Here is a 20,946-nt window from a genome sequence, read left to right on the forward strand (position 1 = left end):
TCGTCCTACGATGGGTAATTCAGCAGTAAATTTTATAAGGAACGAGTTCTTTATGAATCATGCACAGGCACCCAAATAAATGTCTAACCATCTGTTTGTGTTACATGTGCATGGCTGAAGAAATAGCTGCCCGTTAACCTAGCCCCTGCCCACCCTCTCTGAGTCTGAGCTGCAGAAGAAACTGTAACTTCAGTTCTCATCTTCCTAAGTATCCTCGTTAACTATTTATTGACCAGTTTCTAAAGTAAGTGTCTGCATTTATTTTTTTTAAAGATTTTATTCATTTATTTGACAGAGAGAGAGTGAGAGAGCACAAGCAGGGGGAGCAGCAGGCTCCCCACTGAGCAGGGAGCCCAATGTGGGTCTCGATCTCAGGACCGTGGAATCATGGCCTGAGCTAAAGGCAGACGCTTAACCGACTGAGCCACCAGGCGCCCCTTACTTTTTCAGCAAGTTCTACCATCTGAAATCTTGGCTGGCTGCAGACCTTAGGGTACATTCTCTTCAAACTCTGCCCTAGTCTCATAACAGAGGTACTGGTTAGTCTGACTTCATAATGAACCAGTGCTAATGCTGGTCAGATAAGCTGCCCTAATTACCTTCCCCTCCTCAAGGACCCTCCTAAAGTCTTTTTTGAAAACACAGGCAATAGGAAAGCTAGACCTTCCTCTCCTTGAAATTTTCCTATCTGTAGTCAGAAATTGATGACAAAAGCAAAGCTTCATAAACTAAGGGCACTGCCAGCCTGCTCAATGACTATACATGCTAAGATGAGTGCCTCCATCTATTGGAAAACCTCCCTTCCTGATTTGGAATCTTTGGGGGGAAAAAAAGGTTTTTATTTATTTGAAAGAGAGAGAGTGAGAGAGAGAGAGTGAGCACAAGCCAGGGGGGAGAGGGAGAAGCAGACTTCCCACTGAACGGGGACCCTAACACGGGGCTCAGTCCCAAGACCGCGGGATGATGACCTGGGCTGAAGGCAGATGCTCAACCAACCGAGCCACCGAGGGGCCCCGATTCGGAGCTTTAATAAGACGGCAGGCTGCGCACTCCAGCAGCACACATACTAAAACTGGAACGATACAGAGAACATTAGCATGACCCCTGCGCAAGGATGACACACAAAATCTTTTTAAAAATTCACAGAAAAAGACAACAGACTGTGGTTACCAGAGGAAGGGAGTTGGAGGTAGGGAAATTGGGTGAAGGTGGTCAAAAGGTACAAACTAGCACTTAAGAGATAAGTAAGTCCTGGGACTGCACTGTACTTGACTGTAGTTAACATTGCTGTATGGTGTATCTGAAATTCCAAAGAGAGCAGATCCTAAGAGTTCTCACCATGAGGAAAAACACAAAATTTTTTAACTATATGAGGTGATGGATGTTAACTAAACTTCGTGTGGCAAGCATTTCACAATATACGTCAAGTCACTGTGCAATACATCTGAAACTGACGTACGGTGCTGTGTGTCAATTATATCCCAATAAAACCGGGAGGAGGAAGAATAGCAGAAAATGCATAAAACTTACTACAAACTCAAATCCTGTGTTATCTATTGTATTAGTTTTCTACGGCTGCATAGCAAATTACCACAAACTTAGCAGCTTAAGACACCATCCACTTCGTATCTCACGGTTTGGCCGGTCAGAAAGCTGAGTGGTCCTGGCGGTATTCTCTGCAGGGCGTATCAGAAGGCCGAAGTCAGCTGGGCAAGCCTCTTATCTAAAGGTTCTGGACAAGAATTTGCTTCCAAGCTTCCTCAGCCTGTTGGCAGGATTCCGTTCCTTGGACATGTAGGACTGAGATTCCATTTTCTTTCTGGCTATCTGGAAACTACCCACATTCCTCGGCTCACAGCCCCCCTTCTTCCATCTTCAAAGCCAATAATTATAGGTGCAATCCTTCTCAGGCTTCAAATCTCTCTAACTTCCTTTTCTGTGACCAGCCAGAGAAAATGCTCTTCTTTTAAAGGGCTCGTGTGATTAGATCAGGTGCACCTGGATAGTCTCTCTATCTTCAGGTCAACTGATTAGTCCCCTTAATCACATCCAGGAAATAACTTTTGTCACATAACATAATGTAATCACAGAAATAACACCAGGGCAGACACCATGAAGCCATCTTAGAATTCCGCCTAATAGATTTTGCCCAGCACCACGGACCTTTTTTGTATCCCTAGAGTTACCATTCACCCAAAGATTTTAAAGTCTTGAAAAACAAATGCTGCTAGTCAGTGATTGAGAGCCTACCTCCCAGATTACAGTAATTAAGACTGGGATACCATAAAAAAAAATACCAGATTTAAAGTTAAAGAAACTGTGTTTAAATCCCAAGTGTTCAGGGCAGAAAGAAGTCATTATGAGGGAAAAGCTTCATAGAGGTGGCACCCAAGCAGAGCTTTCTAGGATGCAGAGAATTTGGTTAGGCAAGAGCACGACCAGAGACAGGTATGAACAGGGCATCGGCGAGGTAGTGAGGAGACCCACCTGACAGCCTGTTTGGGAATAATGGACAAGCAGACAGATCGGGGAACCTAAAAAGAAGGCTTTGTAAATCAGGACAAGAGTTTGCATTTGATTCAATAAGCAATACTGAGCCTTTGAAACGTTCTTAGGTTTCATAAAAGTGTGCCAAAGAATTAGAAATTGTTGGATTGATGAGAAAAATAAGATTAGAGAAAAAATAATTAGAAAGCTATGGGAGACACAAATTGCTATTAGAAATACATACTGACATTCCACAATGAGTGGGGTAGCCTTTAACATCTTCAAGAGAAGAATAAGGGGGAAGAAACAAAAATAATAAAATGATTATAACTGATGCTCCTGATAGGTACACGGGGGTACGATATACGATTCTGCCTACTTCTGCATGTTTGAATGTCTCCATAATAAAATGGGTTTTTTTAAGCCTACTATGGTAATCAAGGTACGAAGTCATAAAAACCTAGACATAGGTGATGGCAGGGAAAATAGAAAGAAAAGGTTAATTCAACAAATATTTTGACATTGATAACAGATTTGACATAACAACTTCAGCCGAAGGAAGAAATAAAACTGACTCATTTATATAGCCTTGGAAATAAAATGTCTTAAAAAGGAGCCTATCAACCTGAACTTTCAATGAAGTTAGTTCCTCATTAGTCTGTATGATCAGAATGCATATAGAAATTAATAATCTGTATACGTTAAATTTCTGTCCATAGATCTTTTTCTCTGTCTACTGCACACATGAAAAAACTGGACAGATTTTTGTTAAGTTTAGAGGTCTGTTTGGAAAAAGCTGCCTATTAAAATATAGCTTTGATTGGTCTATACAAAAAAATAATTTTCTAAGTCCCTAGAGGTGTCTCATGTATTCATTTTTCTTTCAGACATGGCACTGTAGTATATTAATTTTAAAGTTTTCCACAAGTGAGTCCAGAATTTTATCTTTTTAAAAATTATCCAGGAATCTTCTGGGTACAAGCACCCAAAAGACCCAAATGCTTTCTTGTTTTCCCAAGTGATATATTTTTAGTTTTCTATAAAATTGCTATCCTGAAGATGAACAATTATTATTTCCATATCTGCAAGAGCCTAAAAAGGAGAATTTTTTGAAGTTCTTAATGTAATTTAAGAACGAATATGTCTTGGGGCAAAAAAGGAGAGAAACGTTTTTAAAAGATGAATGGAAGTGATATGCTAGGTAAAAAACATTTGGAGCCATTTCAGAAAGACAGGCTCTTGATGGGCAGGCTCTCAATGAGACAACTAAATACTCCAGCTCAAACCCTAAGCCCCTGAAAGACAGGAGTGGTTCACTTCCAGAGCAGCCGAAACCTGAGGCTTCCATGAGAGACACCCGAGGCTTCAGGCAGGAGCCCACATTCTTACACAAGCACTTGAGGCTGAAGGCCTGCCCGAGAGACGTTTGGCTGCAAATACAGAGAAAAGGCCATGGCATTGATACCATGAGTTGAGAAAATAAAAGATTTCAAACTCATGCTTCAAATCAAGCTTAGAAATCTAGTATTGTTTCATAATCTTAAATTTGTCCCTATTATCAAACCCAAATGTACTAAGCTGTTCCAACAGAAACACATAACTAGATTCAGGTACCAAGTACCCAGAGGTACTGAAATCTCTGTTTTCAGATAAATAGCCAGAACCCTGTCACTTGAAAAAATAATATCTAGACCTAAAACATTATATTTCATTGGATTTTGGCAAAGTGATTCAGTATTTATTGTCTGAAATCATGGAATTCCTGGAGTTGATCTTTCACTTTCAAATGTCTGTGGTTTCCAAGGAGTGCTTACCCTGGTTTTATCATTACAAGGACAGATGGTCAAAAACAAAGGCATATAATTAATGATAAGTTGCTCTTTAGGTAGTGCGATCAAGGTGAGGAGTAAGTAGCAAGTCTGTTCACATGAATACCAGAGAACAGAATGCCCGATGACAATCAAAGAAGCTTTGTTGTAAGTTTCAAATAATTTAAGTTCTTTTAACCATTATAATAATTTTCACATTATTGCCAATAACTATTTTATTGATTCTACTAAAGTTTATCAATGTTAAGTGAGTCTCCTGGTCAATGCCAGTTATTACAGCTAATAAATGAAATGGAGATGATACATCATACATTAAACCAATTCTGTATAAAAATGCTCATAGATTCTGAAGGCAAGACTATAGGATTGCTCAAAAAGAAGTACTCATCTTAACCATGTGTCAAAGGAATAATAGTAGAAGAAAAGATTATAAAGACTCTTTCCCTGGTGTAGTGGGTTCAATGGTGGCCGCCAAGAAGACATGTCCATGTTGTAATCCCCAGAACCTGTGAACCTTACCTCATTTGGGAAAAGTATCTTCGCACATGTAGTTAAGAATCTCGAGGTGAGGTCCTCCTGGATGATCCGGTGGGCCCTCAATCCAAAGACAAGTGTGCTTTTTGAGGTACATAGAGAGGAGACACGGAGTGGAGGAGAAAGCCATGTAGATTGACTGAGATTGGAGTGACACCATCACCAGCCAAGGAACACCTGCCTGGAGCTGCCAGACACTGAAACAGGCAAGGAAGGATCTCCCCTAGAGCCTCTGGAGGAACCATGGTCCTGCCAACACCTTCATTTCAGAATTCTGGCCTCCACGACTGTGAAAGAAAAAATTTCTCTTGCTGTAAGGCCCCAAGCTCATGATAATTTGTTACATAGTCCTAGGAAACTAATACGCCTGAGGATTAAAATCCAAAGTGACCTTTGAAAAGTGTTTTCTGGAAGCAAAAAAACAGATCTGGTGACTTCTGACCTCTCCTTCAAAGCTGGTTTCTCTAACATGGGATCCAGCGTGCCTGGCACATAGCAGGCATTCATCAGTTTGCTACCTTGGCCCCCTGGGTATTCCAACAACTCATTCTGTTACCGCCATATGGCCACAGTCCAGCCGCACATACTCTCCAAGTCTGCATTTCCCAAATAATTTAGATTAAAACTGCACTAAAATCCTCTTCACGTATACCTTCCAGGAGCTCTGAAAACCCTAGAAATTCCAACTAGGAAGTCTGAGGTGGAGCCAAGGCACTTGCACATTTAATAAGCTTCACAAAACATGCTGATGTCTACCGAAGACCGAAAAACCTTGAACCTAGCACATTCGGCAGCTGGACTAGTTGTCCGACTCTGTCTCACTCCAAACCCAGTTGGGCTGATAGGCCAAGAAAACAGGGAACGTGAGACTAGAAGACAAAGAATACATCTAAGAAACCTGGACAGGCTTTGAGAGCAATCTCCAGTCATACTCCACTTGGAAATGCATCATCCATGCATTGTTTCTGGGTCTATGCAGACCTCAGAGGGGACCAGAAAATAGCCTAAAACCAGAGCTGGTGTAAAGCTGAAGTGTGAAGTATTTCTGCACTAAAAACTGTAAATCCCGTGTGAGTGATAAAATAGTTATACATCGAAATATAAAATATGCTGAGAAAATATAAATTAAAAAGAGAACTATAAAAGTAAACTCGATTTAAGAAGTATTCATTGACTACTATGCATTAGATATTGCACTATTCTATCAGATCTGATGGTAGGGTCCCTCCCCTCCTCTCAAGAGCAAATCCAGGGCGCTACCAGGAAACCCTAGGGGTCTAGTTATAACTAATCCGAAACCTCATCTGCAGGCCTGATCTCAGAGGAACCATTAAGAATTTAGCCAGTGGCTGAAGCTGATCCCTCCCTAAGATCACATTCAATACAGAACTGATGTTATCAGGAAATGGATGTCAGGGGTACTGAGTTTAAGAAGTTGACATTTACTAAAGGTTAGAGGAGTTTGAGGAAATTCTCCTCTCCTGATTAAGTAAAAACATAGAAAGGGTAAATGTTACTGATTTGATTAACCAACAGAACTGGAAGATGTTGGTCTCTGACACTTGAGGGGATTCCTTAGTGAAATATCAAACTACAGTACTAGAGTTAGTCTTCTGCAAAAGGAACCATCTGATTTAAAAAAGAGTACAACTAGCCGTGGCTCAGTGGGTTAAGCATCTAACTCCTGACTTCAGTTCAGGTTGTGGTCTGGGGGTCATGAGATCAAGCCCTGTATCAGGCTCCCCACTCAGCGTGGAGTCTGCTTAAATTCTCTCTCCCTCTCCCTCTGTCCCTTACCTCCCCCCCCATACACACTCTCTCTCTCTCAAATAAATAAATAAATTTTTTAAAATAAATAAATAAATAGGGGTGCCTGGGTGGCTCAGTCAATTGAGAAGCTGACACTTGGTTTTTGCTCATGTCATGATCTCGGGGTCTCAGGGTCCAGCTCCATGCTCGGTACAGTCTGCTTCAGGATTCTCTCTCTTCCTCGGCCCCTCCCCCTGCTCACTCACTCTCTAAAATGAATAAATATTTTTAATTAATTAATTAAAATACAGAATAACATGCCCATTTTCATTAATAGATCATTGATGTCACCAATAGATTTAGATTATACGGTTGAGTCAAGTTCAAAACTATGACAGTTATTAGTTCATTATTGCTTAATAATATAACTCGGGTTCTAAACATTACTTCTGCCCAGTGATCCCCACCAGCATTGGCATACACTCACTGACTCATTTAACCAATTATTTTATGAGCTCCTTCTATGTGCCGTGCACATGCCAGCCGGCACTGAGGCTGCAGTAGTGAGCATGTAGTCTGGGTTCCTGTGGGCTCATTCTTCAAAACAATATCCCGCCAAGAGCCACCCTCCATACCTCTGCAGCAGATACCACTAATCAGTCACAGCACCCTCTCCTGCCAAGCCCCTAGGCTGCTTGAGGATGTTTCTTAACATGCCATTCATGAGAATGCCACCAGTCAGGAGAACCCAAGATGAAACTAATTGGCCATCCAGGTGCTAACAAAACTACACTGAGTCACCGGTGGTTCCCCCAGAATACTACTGTTTTGGTTCACATCATTTTCTGTTTCTGTCCCTTTCACCAACCCCTCCTCCCACTCTAGGAATGTCCAAATCAACTCTTCTGAAGATACAACTCAAAAGCTCTACTTTGAAGTCTCCCTAGTTCTCTACCTTCAGGAAAGATATTCTTCTTCTGAATCTCTGTATTTCTTCCCCCTTTTTATGTTAGCTAATAAAGTGCATGCCTTGTTTCCCACATAGACATCCTAAGAAATACGCCTTTTATGTCTTTGTCCATTATACAGCTTTGCTTACACACACGCACACATGCGCATGCAAATCATGTGCTTGCTAAGCACTGGTTCGATTTAATGACGACAGAACTTGGGATTCAAGCTCCCTTGAAAAAAGGCTCACTGTGTACCTCTGTTTCACGGGGTGTACATTTCTACTGTTCTAGTTATCAGGTTGCATTGCAATGCAATGAAAGATACTGTATGCAGAATTTGCGTATATACACATAGGTACATTTTTTCAGGGAAAGGATTCATACCTCTTACCAGATCCTCAAAAGAAGTTATAAGAATAGAATGTATGTGCAGTAACTGACACTGACAGATGTTGATATGTTTGTTCTCACACGTCAAAATGGCATGTTGGGAATGAGAAGGACCCCATTTACTGCTCTTCCCAGGCTGACATCTCTCAGGATGATCCTGGTAATCTCCAAACTGTTTTTCCTATTCTCACTGTTCCCACAAAATAAAGTATGAAAAATAAAGTCACAAACACAAAGAATTAGCTTTTCTGGCACGTAAACTTCTAAATGATCAATAGCATCTATTAAGGCCTAATGATATTCTCAGAACCTAATAAACCTCTATGAACTTGGCAAAGAAATTTTATGTTAAAATTTATATACCTCTAGGAATCATGTTCTCAAAAAAAATCCAAATTAAAATATATTAACTAATTTAAAGGTATTTAGATTAGAAATGAATAGCACTTTTTCAACCTAGGGAAACATAAATAAGGGACTAGGAAAAGAAATGCACATCCTTAAAAGAAGAGTATTATTGAATTAATGTTTATTTAAAACCATGCATGAGTTTTTCCATGAGTTCACATCACAGCTGTATTTACAGATCCCAAATAACTGTAACTAGGTTTTGTCCACAAGACATACTGGGTCAAACAGGGTGATCAATCCAAAGGTGAACTTTCTGAAAAGGATTTAGCTACAAAGACGATTCATCAGTCCGTTGCTTGTGGGACTTCTCATTTTAAAAAAAAGAGGTTTTTAATGAATCAAATTTATTACAGTGAATTAGTGTGCAATCAAAGCCAACCACATTCCTTGGGGTATGCCAGAGGTAAGCAAAATAATATTAATAGAATCAAGGTTACTAAAAAATAAGACCTTTTTTTCTGAATGGTAATATAAAAACATCATGGTGTGTTATCATTCTTTGACAATAGAAAACCAGTAAGACATGTTTCAGTATTGACTTTCGATGTTCCTATAAAGGTAAAACAAAATTCCAACAAGTAAATTATAAATTCTAGAAAGTGAGCCACAAAGAGGTGTTCTCTTTAAGAGCATGCAATTCCTTACAAATAATGTGTCTCACCTCCATGCATGAGTAAAAGCGTATTTACAATTCAAGCAGAGCTCTGTCAGCCACCAGGAGAACAACTCTCCATCTGCTTCATCTATGGAGATGGTAAATGGGTGATTACACAACTCTTTTCAATGTGCGTAATTTTTTTTAAATAGGGACAACTCGTTCTTTCCTATTTTATCAATTTACATTTCAAATGTGGCCACATCAATGACCAACTATGTACAAATACTTTAAAAGACAAAAACAACAATTATATACAATTTGCAAAAATCAAATTTTAACCATGGTACATTTCACCTAGTCCAACGCCTAGACACTTTCCAACACCAATAACAACTATCAGGTACTTCATTGGGCCAAATGAAGCCTCACGACTACATCCAGATTTATTTTTTTCCTTTCAAATGCTTTCATTTTCCTTTAAAAAATGTTTACAGTTTACCTGCTTTTAAACTGGCAATAGCTACACGAGCAATGCCTTATGCCACAAATCAAAGCCTTGTCCTACCCAAAAGCTACTTTAATTGAAGTCGATTTTACCATTCAAGATTAAATTCAGATGTGTAGATCCCAGATACCTGGGTATGAAATATTAAAATCTGCCAAGAGGAATTAGATATTTTTCTTCTTTTCCTTTAATATAACCCACTATATAATAGTGAACTAAATATGTTTGTTTCATAGAAACAACTTACATTTGCCAATACAGGGCAAATGGTCTATGTACAGATACATTAGGACTGCCTAACTGACAGTGAGTGTTGCCGACCAGGCTCCAAGTCAATGGAGCTAATATGGTGGAGCTCTCTGCTGAATGGACTTTCCCTTCAGGATACGTCGGATCTGGAAGAAAAATAAATAGGATTTGTGAGGTTTACTTTTTACTGTCAAAGTACCATATTTCCTTCAGAGTTTCATTCCTTTTTATATACTCTATACACTCCTGTCAACTTGTAAGTAAATATATGAAGAAGTATGCAACAATAGATTTCAAGATTTTAAGGTAACTTTAAAAATACTACTATAACTCCCTTCAAGCTTATTACAGATCTCCTATAATGATTTTGGAGAGCAAGAAATTTAGTAAAGCATCTCCATTAAAAATTATCTACAGTTATCTCCAACAGCTTATATAAGACCTATATAATCCCTTCCTAATCTCTACTCTTGCTACTTGTGAGAACATTTAATGTAAGGCAGTAATTATGGTATATTACAGCATCCCACCTATTTTGAAGTCAGGTTCAACTAACAAGAACCCAGAACCCACTTCATACACACACAAGATATCTTTAATACCCTTCAAGTAAGAACAGCTATCATGATATCCAATTAAAGCATCTGCACGTAGGGGATGCCTGGGTGGCTCAGTTGGTTAAGTGTCCGACTCCTGATTTCAGCTTGGGTCATGATCTCAGGGTCATGAGATCGAGCCCCGCACTGGGCTTGGGATTCTCTCTCTCCCTCTACCACTGGCCCTCCCCCTGCTCACTCGTGTGTGTGTGTGTGTGTGTGTGTGTGTGTGTGTGTGTGTTCTCGCACTAAGTAAATAAATAAAATCTCTAAAAATGAATAAAGCATCTGCACATAACTGTATGAATCACAAGAGAGCTCCTCGGTTCATTCAGAATCTAGTGATTCATTTTATACCCCAGTCTGACAATTTTATTATCTTTCTCCCGGTCTACAGCAGATTAAAAGCAACAAATCAGAAGAAAGAAGATTAGGGCAGGGGATGCCACAGATAGCTGCTAGGAGGGGAGACACAATGACCAGAGTCTGACCACAGAAGCAAAGGAAAAGACCCTCCCCTCAACACACAGACACGAAAACACAAAAGCTGAGAGGAGAGTAAGAAGAGAAGAGCGAAGAGTCAAGCGGCTCTCCACACTCTGTAATCCCTGAGAACACTGCTGTATGACTGCACGCCACAAACACTGAAGGAGAAGCAAGCACTGGGCTCGGGCCTCTGCCATGTACTATTCGATCATGATTCCTATCTGTGCAACCTCTCAGGCTCCATTTTCTCAGCAGAATGTTTACACTGCCAAGCCCTGTAACATGTGAACTCTTTACAAATTACCAAGACATTCACTTTAAGTTACAAAGAGCTCTACATGTAAGGGTTCCTGTAACATTATGGCCACGTTGAGGACTGTGAATCAAAGAAAAGGCTAAATTGCGTTCCATGTTATTTTGCAATCATCAAAGTTTGTAATGACCTGCCATGGCCACAATCACCCTCATTTACCTCAGGGAAAGATTTCCATCAAAAAATGTTTTACATTCTGAAAAGATTTAGTTCTTGTTATCAAGAAAAGTTGAGTCATGTGAAACTATTCAATCTCCAAAGATAATATATAACCATATGATGAGGAAAGCATAACTTTGTTTCAAGTATTTCTAGGTTCTCAATTATATAACCAACCTTCCATTTCCTATTTAGTATCAGTTAGTAGATAGAAACAACTGTAACAGGGAATGTTCGCTGAGCACTCACTACGTCCCTGGGACTATCCTGAACACTCTACAGAGACGGACTCAGATCTAACACCCACAATTTGAAGACCCCTCACTTGTAAACCGAAGGCTCTCTTTCCTTGATGTCTGTGGGAACCTTGGTGCCTTCTCTTTCATCGGCTTTCAAACCTCAAACCATTCTGACTTTACTCTAAACCCAACTTTGTCTTATGCAAGAAAAGACAAGACTGTCTGACCTTCGACCATTTTGGGTCCATGGATAACCCTCGAACTTCTTACTCTTCCTTTAGAAAAAAAGCAACTGACTCCACAGTTGCTACAAAGACACTGTGAGACCCAGACCCTGAGAGAGTCCACCTAAAGAACACCCTCTGGCCTCAGCCCTACACAACCTCATCTCCCTTTCTGTTTCAGACCGAGTGCCTGAAAGTACTTCCTCTCCCTTCTGCAGCCCTCACCTGTTCTCCCACAGGGCCATCAGGAACGAGATGCACTGGCTGTTCATTCTCCAAATTCCGAGTACTTGGGTCTGCTCCTTTCCTCATCAACAGTCGGACTGCATCCAACTGTGTCACCCGGTACTGAAGGCTGGCAGCAACATGGAGGGCAGTGTTTCCGTTGTACGCCTGAACACAAGGAGACAAAATGGCACCTCTCAGAAAGGGAGATTTTCAGGAAAGCGGCTCAAAAGCCTGAAGAAGGTATAAAAAAGATCATTCCATGTCTAAAGCAGTTACCGAAGCTTTCTACACGTACCTTTGCATTCACAAAAGACAGGCAACTGGGCAGCTCCAAAAAAAGGCGAATGAGTTCCAGATTTGCTTCTTCCGCTGCCAAATGCAAGGCTGTGCGGCCACTTTTACGATCCTTCACAGAGGCAAGAGGGGCCAACAATGAGCATCCAGACACCACTTCAGGATATGCTTTTTTTCCCAGGCTCACGAATGTCTGATTCACTCTTGGAGACTCGCTGTGAATGCACGCATCTCCACGAAGCCTTCCTGCATCCCAGACTAAATGCACTCTCTTATTCCGCCTAAATTCCCCATCAACTTCCTGTATACCGCCTATCACAGTCTGCTCTTGTATACAGTGGCCACAAAATGTAGAAACACAGATGATACTATTTTATCATGCATTGTAATACAAGACAATAAAACATTTATTATGTATTTGCCTGTGTCCCCAGACTTGGTGGCCACCCTGTAGACATATAATTAGCTGCATCTTTCACCTCTTCTGCTTCCCAAGGTCTGGGAAGTAGCTTATGATTTAAGCATTCCTCCCCCAGAGCTCCCAACTCAGTGCCTTGTATATAAGAGATACTCACTAAATAAACCTCAAATTTAAAGAGAATAAATATTTTCCAGTTTAAAAAACAGCTTAAGTCCAGATCCCACAATGATGGAACAACATTTTTACAAAAAAGCACTACTCTTATTATTTGGATATGAAAATGGAAGACAAAATGACAATATCAATTTCAAGCATTTGCTCTTCCTTCCAAACAAAGACTAGTTTATTTCATGTCTCAATGATCTTTTGAATAATAATCCACAGATCAAAAGCAAGTTAAGAAAGCCGATGATTTTAAAATCTAAGCTTCTTAATTACCCATGTAATGCTACTCACTCCATTAACTTAAAAAGAGGAAAAAGTTTTCGTTTATACTTGGGAACGAGGTCTTTTGCTACACACACTTTTCTTCCCTATGACATCTCTACACTCTTCTGAGAATTTACCTTAGCTTCCACTGCTGCTCCCATCTGAATCAGACACTTAATGGTGTCAACCAGACTCTTGTTCTTCAGTAAAAGCTCCTGAACTTCAGGTGAGTGGGGCTGTTGATTTCTCTGAAGCTCGTGCACCACAGCATTGTGGGCCACAACCGCACAGTGGAGAGGAGTCAGGCCTAGAAGAGTTTAATAAAGCAGGTCAAGCTTCCATCAGGCATTTCATTTGTTCCGCAAGGACAGACCTTGAGGATGGTCTCTAACATGACCTACAGATGGGCTCCACGAGAACTAGTAAGGCAATCGGAACGGTCTTCGTGCTAACTTTATCTATAGGATATTTAAGCTTTCATTACCTCCCTTCCTTCTTGGTCTAAAACTTAATACCCTTAGAACTGATGGATCCCACTCTCTAAATGGTTTTTCATCCAATAAAATTTCTGTTCCTTACCGTCATAGTTAGTCGCCTCAAGATCCAAAAACTGATTGCTCTTCACTGCTCCCTTCTGAATTGCCTGCAAAATTTAAAAAGAGACACATCTTAGCAAAAGACAAGTTACACACACACTTACTTACTAGTATTCCCAAGAAATGAGTAAGTCAACTCAAAATAGATTATTCCAACAGGCAACCTACATCTGACTTCTAATATCCAAGCCCCATCTCTTTGGCCCTGTGATAGCAGAAGCTAGCTCGCTGCCTCTTACCTGGAGCACCTGGGAGTGACCCTTCTCAGCACAGACATGCAGAGGGGTTCTTCCCCAGCAGTCGGTGGTATTCACCTGGGCCCCAAGGTTCACCAGATCCTGCACAATGAGATGCTGATTGGCAGCCACTGCCACCTGAAAGGCACTCTGTGGACATTCAGAGGGAAAAAAGATTTTGTTTAATTAAATATGCAACACTACCCTGACAAGGAATATGAACATAAACTAAGACTGAGGGGGAAAACCCCACAGAGAGAAAAGAAATCCTATTAATAAGCAATAAGATACTGTAACACAAGGAAACGAAAATAAGCTTAGGGTGTGGCTTTATTATACCCAGTTAGTCTTTGGTCAAATAACGACAAAGTTAACGTTAATAACTTCAAGGTTGATGGTGGCAAAGAGTCAACATCTCAAAGTTAATATTAACTAAACTCTCTTGGTGTGGAGCTCTGAAACAATCTGCACGTAAATATGAAACCGGTCATCGTCCTCTTCTCCACAACCACATCCCTGCCAGTTCACTCTGACACCACCTCACCTGTCCGTTGTGCTCTTTAATATCCAACATGTGAAGCGCATTCATTTTTCTTGCAAGGACATAGGAAAGTGCCCTTCTCCCTTGGGCAACAGCAATATGGAGGAACCTGGGGAACAACGAAGGAAAGACATGAATTACCTCTGACTTCAGGAAGTTTATCTTAAAGAAAAATTCTCCTTTAGCCCCTTTCTCGATATGTTGGTATACTCAAATGCAACATTACAGACAATAATTGGTCTTTTCTGCATTTGAGTTGCAACAGGATATATGAAGCTACCGGAAATAAAAAGAAGAATGCCAAGCACCATGCTCATCGCTTTAAATCTATTATTTTTAATATTCCTAAAACCTCTGTGAGGGAGGTCTTTTCATTTTACGTGTCAAGCTCAGGCGTAGAAAGGTCAAATAACTTGCCCACGACCACGATGATGTCATAACAGATTAAGATTCAATCTACAAGTCAACTCACAGTCGAATCACTGACCAACTAGTCGTGATCTGTTTTTGCTCCATAGACACAATCTATGCTGGTCTTTCAAAAACAAGTACTTAAAGAAGACACATACATTTTTATTAACTTAGAACAGGTAACCTGTTCAGACAGAAAAAAATAAAGAAAACTCTTGAAATATTGGCTGTCGTTGAACAGCAGTTTCTACCTACATTAGTCATCCTGACTAGCCACTTACTAAGGTCTAGCTTGGCATACCCTAGAGAAATTCTGTGCCCGCTACAGCTAACAAGTGTGGCCTACCAAATTCGGTACAAAAAAGGATACTCACGTGTCACCATCGGCATCCTTTGAAAGAAACTGGTCTTGGGAGATGTTTGCCAATTTGCTTTCTTCCTGTTCTACTTGCCACTGAAAAAATGACTTCCCTAATTGTGTGGTGGTCCCTGGATTTCCGATGATGCTCGGGAATGGCAGTGAAGTGCTTAGAGGGGCAGAGCCCGCATCATGGGCCACCACGGCCTCGCAGGCACTGGGGGGCATCATGTTGAAGCTTTGCAGGTGGGAATCATTCTGTTGCTGAACACTGGGGGAGTTCTGAAGGGGAAGAGCAATATTCTCAGATTCCCGACTATTTAGAAGGGAGGCAAAACTTTGATCTGGGCAGAACTGTGGTTCTTGACCATCATAGAGGTTTGGTTCATAGCTGGGGGACTGGGAAGTTCTGGAATAAGGACCGTATTCCAGAGCTGGGTTGGGGGTGTAGTGCTGCGGCGGCGGTGGCTGCGGCAAGCTCTGGCTCTGTGGCGAATACTGGTACAGCGCCGTCTGATCCATCATGTGTGGGGAGCCGCTGACTTGGAAGGGTTGGTACTTCTGAGCTGGTGAGAAGATGTGCCCTCCGTGGAAGTCCTGACACTGTTCTCGCGGGGAGCCCTGCGGAACCACCACAGGGCTCATCCAGCTAACCTGGACAGTATTTAGGGAAACCGGGCTGCATTCATTCTTGATGTTGATGATGTTCTGAAGCAGATCGGCACCACTGTCCTGCCTGGGTTCACTGTGATGACCATCTTCCATGCTCTCTGCAGGTGTTGGTGTCTGAGGTGGTGTCTGGAAAAGAAGAAAAAAGTAAGTTGCACGCTCTCTTTCAAAACTATTCCAGGAAAGATTTCCAAAGCGTATGCAGAGGAAAACAGAGAGATGCTTACCAAAAACTGGGTATGTAATAAAGCTGGCCTTTTGCAAGCTGGTCCATCAGACAGCGAATCAGGTCCTTTCCTTTTTCCACTATATGTTACCGTGTTCTTCAATTCTATACCCAAGAAAGGAATATGGAATCTGTGATCACTTTATTTTCTAAATTTTACCCATAATCGCACCACATTATGTTCCTCTCAAGCCCCCATAATACGAATAGAAGGAATTCCTACCTGTGAATTGCTCTCTGTTCGCACTTTGTGTCTATAAGAAAAAAAAGTTTCCGATTTAGTGACTATCAAATGGTTTCCTACTTAATGAACATCAATAAAACCGACTTATCTCTACCACTCTTTACAGCTCCCATAAATCTTTGATAGTTATCCTAGCAATATTTATTTTCTGTCTTAATTTTTACTCTGTCTTGCAACTTTCCCCATCTTCACTTTCATCTCAGTTCAACTAGGTCAAGAAGAAATCAGTAAGGCCATTTGAGTTTTCCCTTTCTAATCAAGCTCTTCCATTTCAATTGAGCCCCACGAATTCCTTGCCTCCAACTTGTCGTCATTAAATTTCCCTTGTGTGCCTAGTACTGGGCTAAGTGATAGGAACAGCGGACAGAGACCAATATGCCCTCTATCCTATGACTTTGTGGTGTGGTCTACAAAGACCTACTGGACCTAGGTCAGCAGAAAATAATAAAAACCGCGACAGAATAACCTCCCTGTCCTGACCCAAAACAAAAAATAGGTACCACCTTAAACTCATCCACAGCTTGGCCAGAAGCCTTCTGTTTGTGACTTCGGATATGCAGCAGGAGTTCCTTCACTGAGTTCTTCACACGAACGCCTTGAAAGGGTCCTCTCTGCTGCCTTCCAACGCCCATATGGGGTTCGACTGTTCAATAGAAAACAAAACACATACAAGTTAAATCTCTTTACAGGCACAAATCTTGATAATCTCAAAAGCATAGCTACCTAATGTATGAAGTCCCCAACCAACAGACTGCAAGGCCTTTCCGACTCACTTGGGTCCATGGCCTTGCATGTCAGCCCCCAGCCCTACTTGGTTCTTCATTTCCTAATACCTTTCTTCACCAGGCACCCTAAGAAAATAAAGCTTATAAAACTGTGGTTTCAGGGGCCCCCAGAGCCAACAGAAAAACCCAAAGTAAGCCCCTCTGTCTCTCAGCCCTGTCCATCCAAAAGACACAGTCACAGATCTTGCCACCCTCTCACAAATCTGTAATTATTCTTGACTTTTCAAAAACCTGGAGGGAGCAAGCAATAAATGATGGATTTTTAGCATTTTCGAAACAAAGGCTGTATGTCGACACAGAAATTTAAAGTCTACTAATTCCACTCACGTATGAAAGCACAAAACAAACTTCCTCCAAAGATCTTAACAATCAACAATGTCTTAGATTTGTTTCTTGTTATTTCCCTCCGTTCAGCTATGCCAAGAAAGCTGCTTAAATTCACTAAGCTTAAACACATTTCAACATATACACACAGGATTTCCCCTCACCAATCGTTTTTGGAATTGCTCACCTCGGCCTTCTAAGTAGAAAGGAAATAATCTCATTTCAATTTCAATTTTAAAATACACTTAAAATGTAGTCTATGATTACGGCATTCCACTTCTGACCACTGCTATGTCACAACCTCTTGGGATGAGCCAAACACAAAGTAAACACGCAGAAAGTCAGGAAATGAATAACTGAGCCACTCAGTCGAGGGGGGGAAAGTAAGAAGATGGGAGAAGAAACAATGCCTAATTTGAATATACAGACATAAAGGTATATCATAAGCATATGAGAGGAAACAATTCTACGTGGAGCAAATTAAACGACCAGTTGATTTTATGTTTAAAATTAGGAAAATCTTGCCAGAATCTAATACAGCATTTCTCTGGAATGACAGCAGTTAATCCAACGTCACAGGGAGAAAAATTTAGTTTCAGAAATCCCCTATGTCTATGCGGTAAACCAAAGAACTAGCAAAACAGTTTCAGCCAGATGGAGACCAAATGTGAGAGAAAAGGTTCTAATACACACACACACACACACACACACACACACACAGTTTTTACATCTGCTACACATTTAACATCAGGGAGCACCTTATAAGATTGAGGGGCTTAAATTACTTTTTAAGTGAAAATGAAAAATCACTGTTTAAAATAAAAGACAACTGAAACAGAAGTGGCTAGCAGGAGGGAACACCTAAACGAGAATCTTCTTTAAAATCATGCTGATTAGAGTTTCCAATATGTGAGATTATCTAGAAGTTCTTTAGTCTACCCACAGTGCCATCCTGTTTTCCCTCAAGTTATGCAACTCGGCTTATTAAGAAAAGAAACTAACCAATTCATAACAGAAAAAAGGAAACATTATGCCTTTCTTTAAGATTTGGTTTAACCATTCTAAAGCACATAGAATAAAAACAAGACCACAGAAATTTGAGGCAGACTTTCCGAAACTCGAAAACATCACAAACTAAAGGCATAAACTAAGCTAGTTTTCAGTCCATTTTCATCTTACATCTTGTGAATATCAGTTTCTTTCCTTTAACATAAAGTCCTTTTACTTAAAATTTCCACAAATACTTAGGAAAAAATAAGGTGACCTTAAACACAGTACTCAAACCTCACTGGTGACCACAAGAAAAAGTTGTATCTACGTCAGATCCAAAAACTCGCCACAAGTATACGATTTATGGCTTAATAAAGCTTTTTTTTTTTTTTTTTTAAGAAAAAAGAGTAAGAGAAAATCTAATGTGATTCCTCCCCACCCCCACAAGTCAGAGCTCTGCTCTCAGAAGCCCTTTGAGCTACCAGGCCAACTGGATGGCGCCCGAATTTTACAGACGGTCAAAGGGCATCGAGTTACAGTAAACCCCTAGCACAGCGCAAGTCGTCCAGTCATCGCCTAATAAACGATGGCTAGTGTGATGCCGCTAAGGAAGTCGCAGAGGACGCCGAATTCCTGGGCGGCGCGGACCCTCCCCTCCCGGCCTATGGGCCGCCAGGAGACCGGGGAGACGGGGGTGCTGGGGGCGCTGAGACTGCCCCCGCCCGGGCCCGTGGGTACCTTGCAGCCGCTCCGCGCGCGTGCCGCCTCTCGGCCGGGACTCCACAGCCCCGCAGGAGGACACGGACGAGGCGGAGGAGAAGTCGGAGGAGTCGGAGCCGGGCGAGCCGGGAGCCGAGGGCCCCGACGCCGAGCAGATGGCGTCGCAAGCGCCCGGGGCCGCGGCTGGCGGCGATGCGCCGTAGAAATAGGCCAGGTTCAGCGGGCTGGTCATGAGGCCACCGTCGCCGGCCCTGTCCAGCAACCCCTCTCCGCCGCGGCTGTCGTCCAGCAGCTTGTCCACGATCATGCTCCCGGGCTGGGCGCTCGGGGACCCAGACTCCTGCGCCACCGGCTCGTTGCGCGCGGCTGCCTCCTGGCTGTGGCTCTGGCTCTGACGGACTCGGGGACCGACCGGCGGGAGGATGGCGCGGGCACGGGCGCGGCCCGGGGCTGCCCGGCTATTTAACCGGCCTCCAGGGGCGGGGAGAAGGGGCCGCCGCCTCGCCTGCCTCCCCCAAGCCCGGCCGGGCCATTGACGGTGTCGGGGCCGCCTCCCCGGGGGCTCCTCCTCCGGATGCGTCCCGTTTCCAGTAAAATGTACAGGATGAGGCAATGTGCCCTCCGCCCTCGCCCCGCCCGCCCGGCTCCGCCCCGACTGACCGGTTGTTTTCTCCCCCTACACCTGGAAACCCCGACCGAGGGCCGCCCTCGGCCTCCCGGACCGCGACCCCCCCCGCCGGCCGCCCGCCGGGAGAAGCCGGGCCTGGCACGCGGGCAGAAGGCGCGCGGCGTGGGGCTCCGGGCCTGCAGAGGTTGACGGGAAGGCGGGAAGGCGGCGGTGGGAACAGGTCGGCCTGGTTCCCGGGGAGTAGGAAGTCCTGGCAGCCGCGCGTTCCGCACTCCTCCGCCCGCCCTGGCGCGGCGAGCTTCCCGCCAGCTCCATTTAAGGCGTCTCTGGAAAGTTCCTACGGGCATGTCTTCTCCAGCGCCTCAGAGCGGCTTTGTCCTCTTCACTTTAAGTTTGCCAGCGTAGCTTTTGGCAGGGTCCCAAACTGAGAAAGACGTTGAAGCTATTTTTCTGTCCTCAAATTATAATCTGACAACTAAATATTTTTTGGCACAGCCCGGGAATGAAAAACAGTGCCCTACACCCCTGTATAGTTCAGTACTGAACAAAGCCATCTTAGCAAAATGATGAATATACATACATGTATATGTCTGTATTCATATACATATAATTTTTTCCTTTCTGCATAATTTTACATTTTACCCGATAAACAGGAATTTTGATCTTTCCTATCTTAAGTACTTTTTTTAAAGATTTATTTGAGATGGAGAGTGAGCAAGGGAGAGAGAGCACAAGTGGGAGGAGGAACAGAGGGAGAGGGAGAGGCAGACTCTCCAGTGCTCAGAGAGCCCGCAGGGGGCTCCATCCAGGGACCCCAGCCGAAGGCAGACACCCAAACGACGGAGCCACCCACAAGTCCCTCTCTTATGTACTTTTTAATGGATTTATACAATTCTTTATTGAAGTCCTAAATCTTGTTAAAACCATGGCTGGGAGTGTGCAGGAGAAAAAGATGATTATGTCCCTCCTTTCAAGTACACTATAATCTTGTAGAAATGATAAGGTAAGCACACACATGCTGTATTAAAAGAAACCGATTGTGATTAAACATCATGAAGGATACAAAGTCCAACAAGTGTCGTAAAAAGAAAGACAAAAAGTGGTGGTGGAAAAGAGGTCAGGAG

At 42.5% G+C, this 20,946-nt stretch overlaps 1 protein-coding gene and 1 pseudogene across 1 annotated transcript; one reads left to right on the forward strand and one right to left on the reverse strand.

The window, feature by feature from the left end:
- The first annotated feature begins 1,044 nt into the window (after positions 1–1,044).
- On the forward strand, positions 1,045–1,144 carry LOC123784459 (U6 spliceosomal RNA; annotated as a pseudogene).
- A 7,310-nt stretch (positions 1,145–8,454) lies between these two features.
- NFKBIZ (NFKB inhibitor zeta) lies at positions 8,455–19,785 on the reverse strand. Its single transcript, XM_045785301.2, has 12 exons — positions 19,213–19,785; positions 16,879–17,018; positions 16,355–16,385; positions 16,133–16,236; positions 15,253–16,034; positions 14,471–14,576; positions 13,930–14,076; positions 13,674–13,737; positions 13,232–13,401; positions 12,246–12,356; positions 11,948–12,115; positions 8,455–9,851 (listed from the first exon to the last, which is right to left on the reverse strand). Exons 1-12 carry the CDS (start codon positions 19,499–19,501, stop codon positions 9,798–9,800), a joined length of 2,166 nt encoding a protein of 721 aa, XP_045641257.1. The 5' UTR covers positions 19,502–19,785; the 3' UTR covers positions 8,455–9,797.
- Between the last annotated feature and the right edge of the window lie 1,161 nt (positions 19,786–20,946).

Source organism: Ursus americanus, chromosome 4 (genome assembly GCF_024610735.1).
Source record: "Ursus americanus isolate L20-20 chromosome 4, mUrsAme1.1.p, whole genome shotgun sequence".
NCBI lineage: Eukaryota > Metazoa > Chordata > Mammalia > Carnivora > Ursidae > Ursus > Ursus americanus.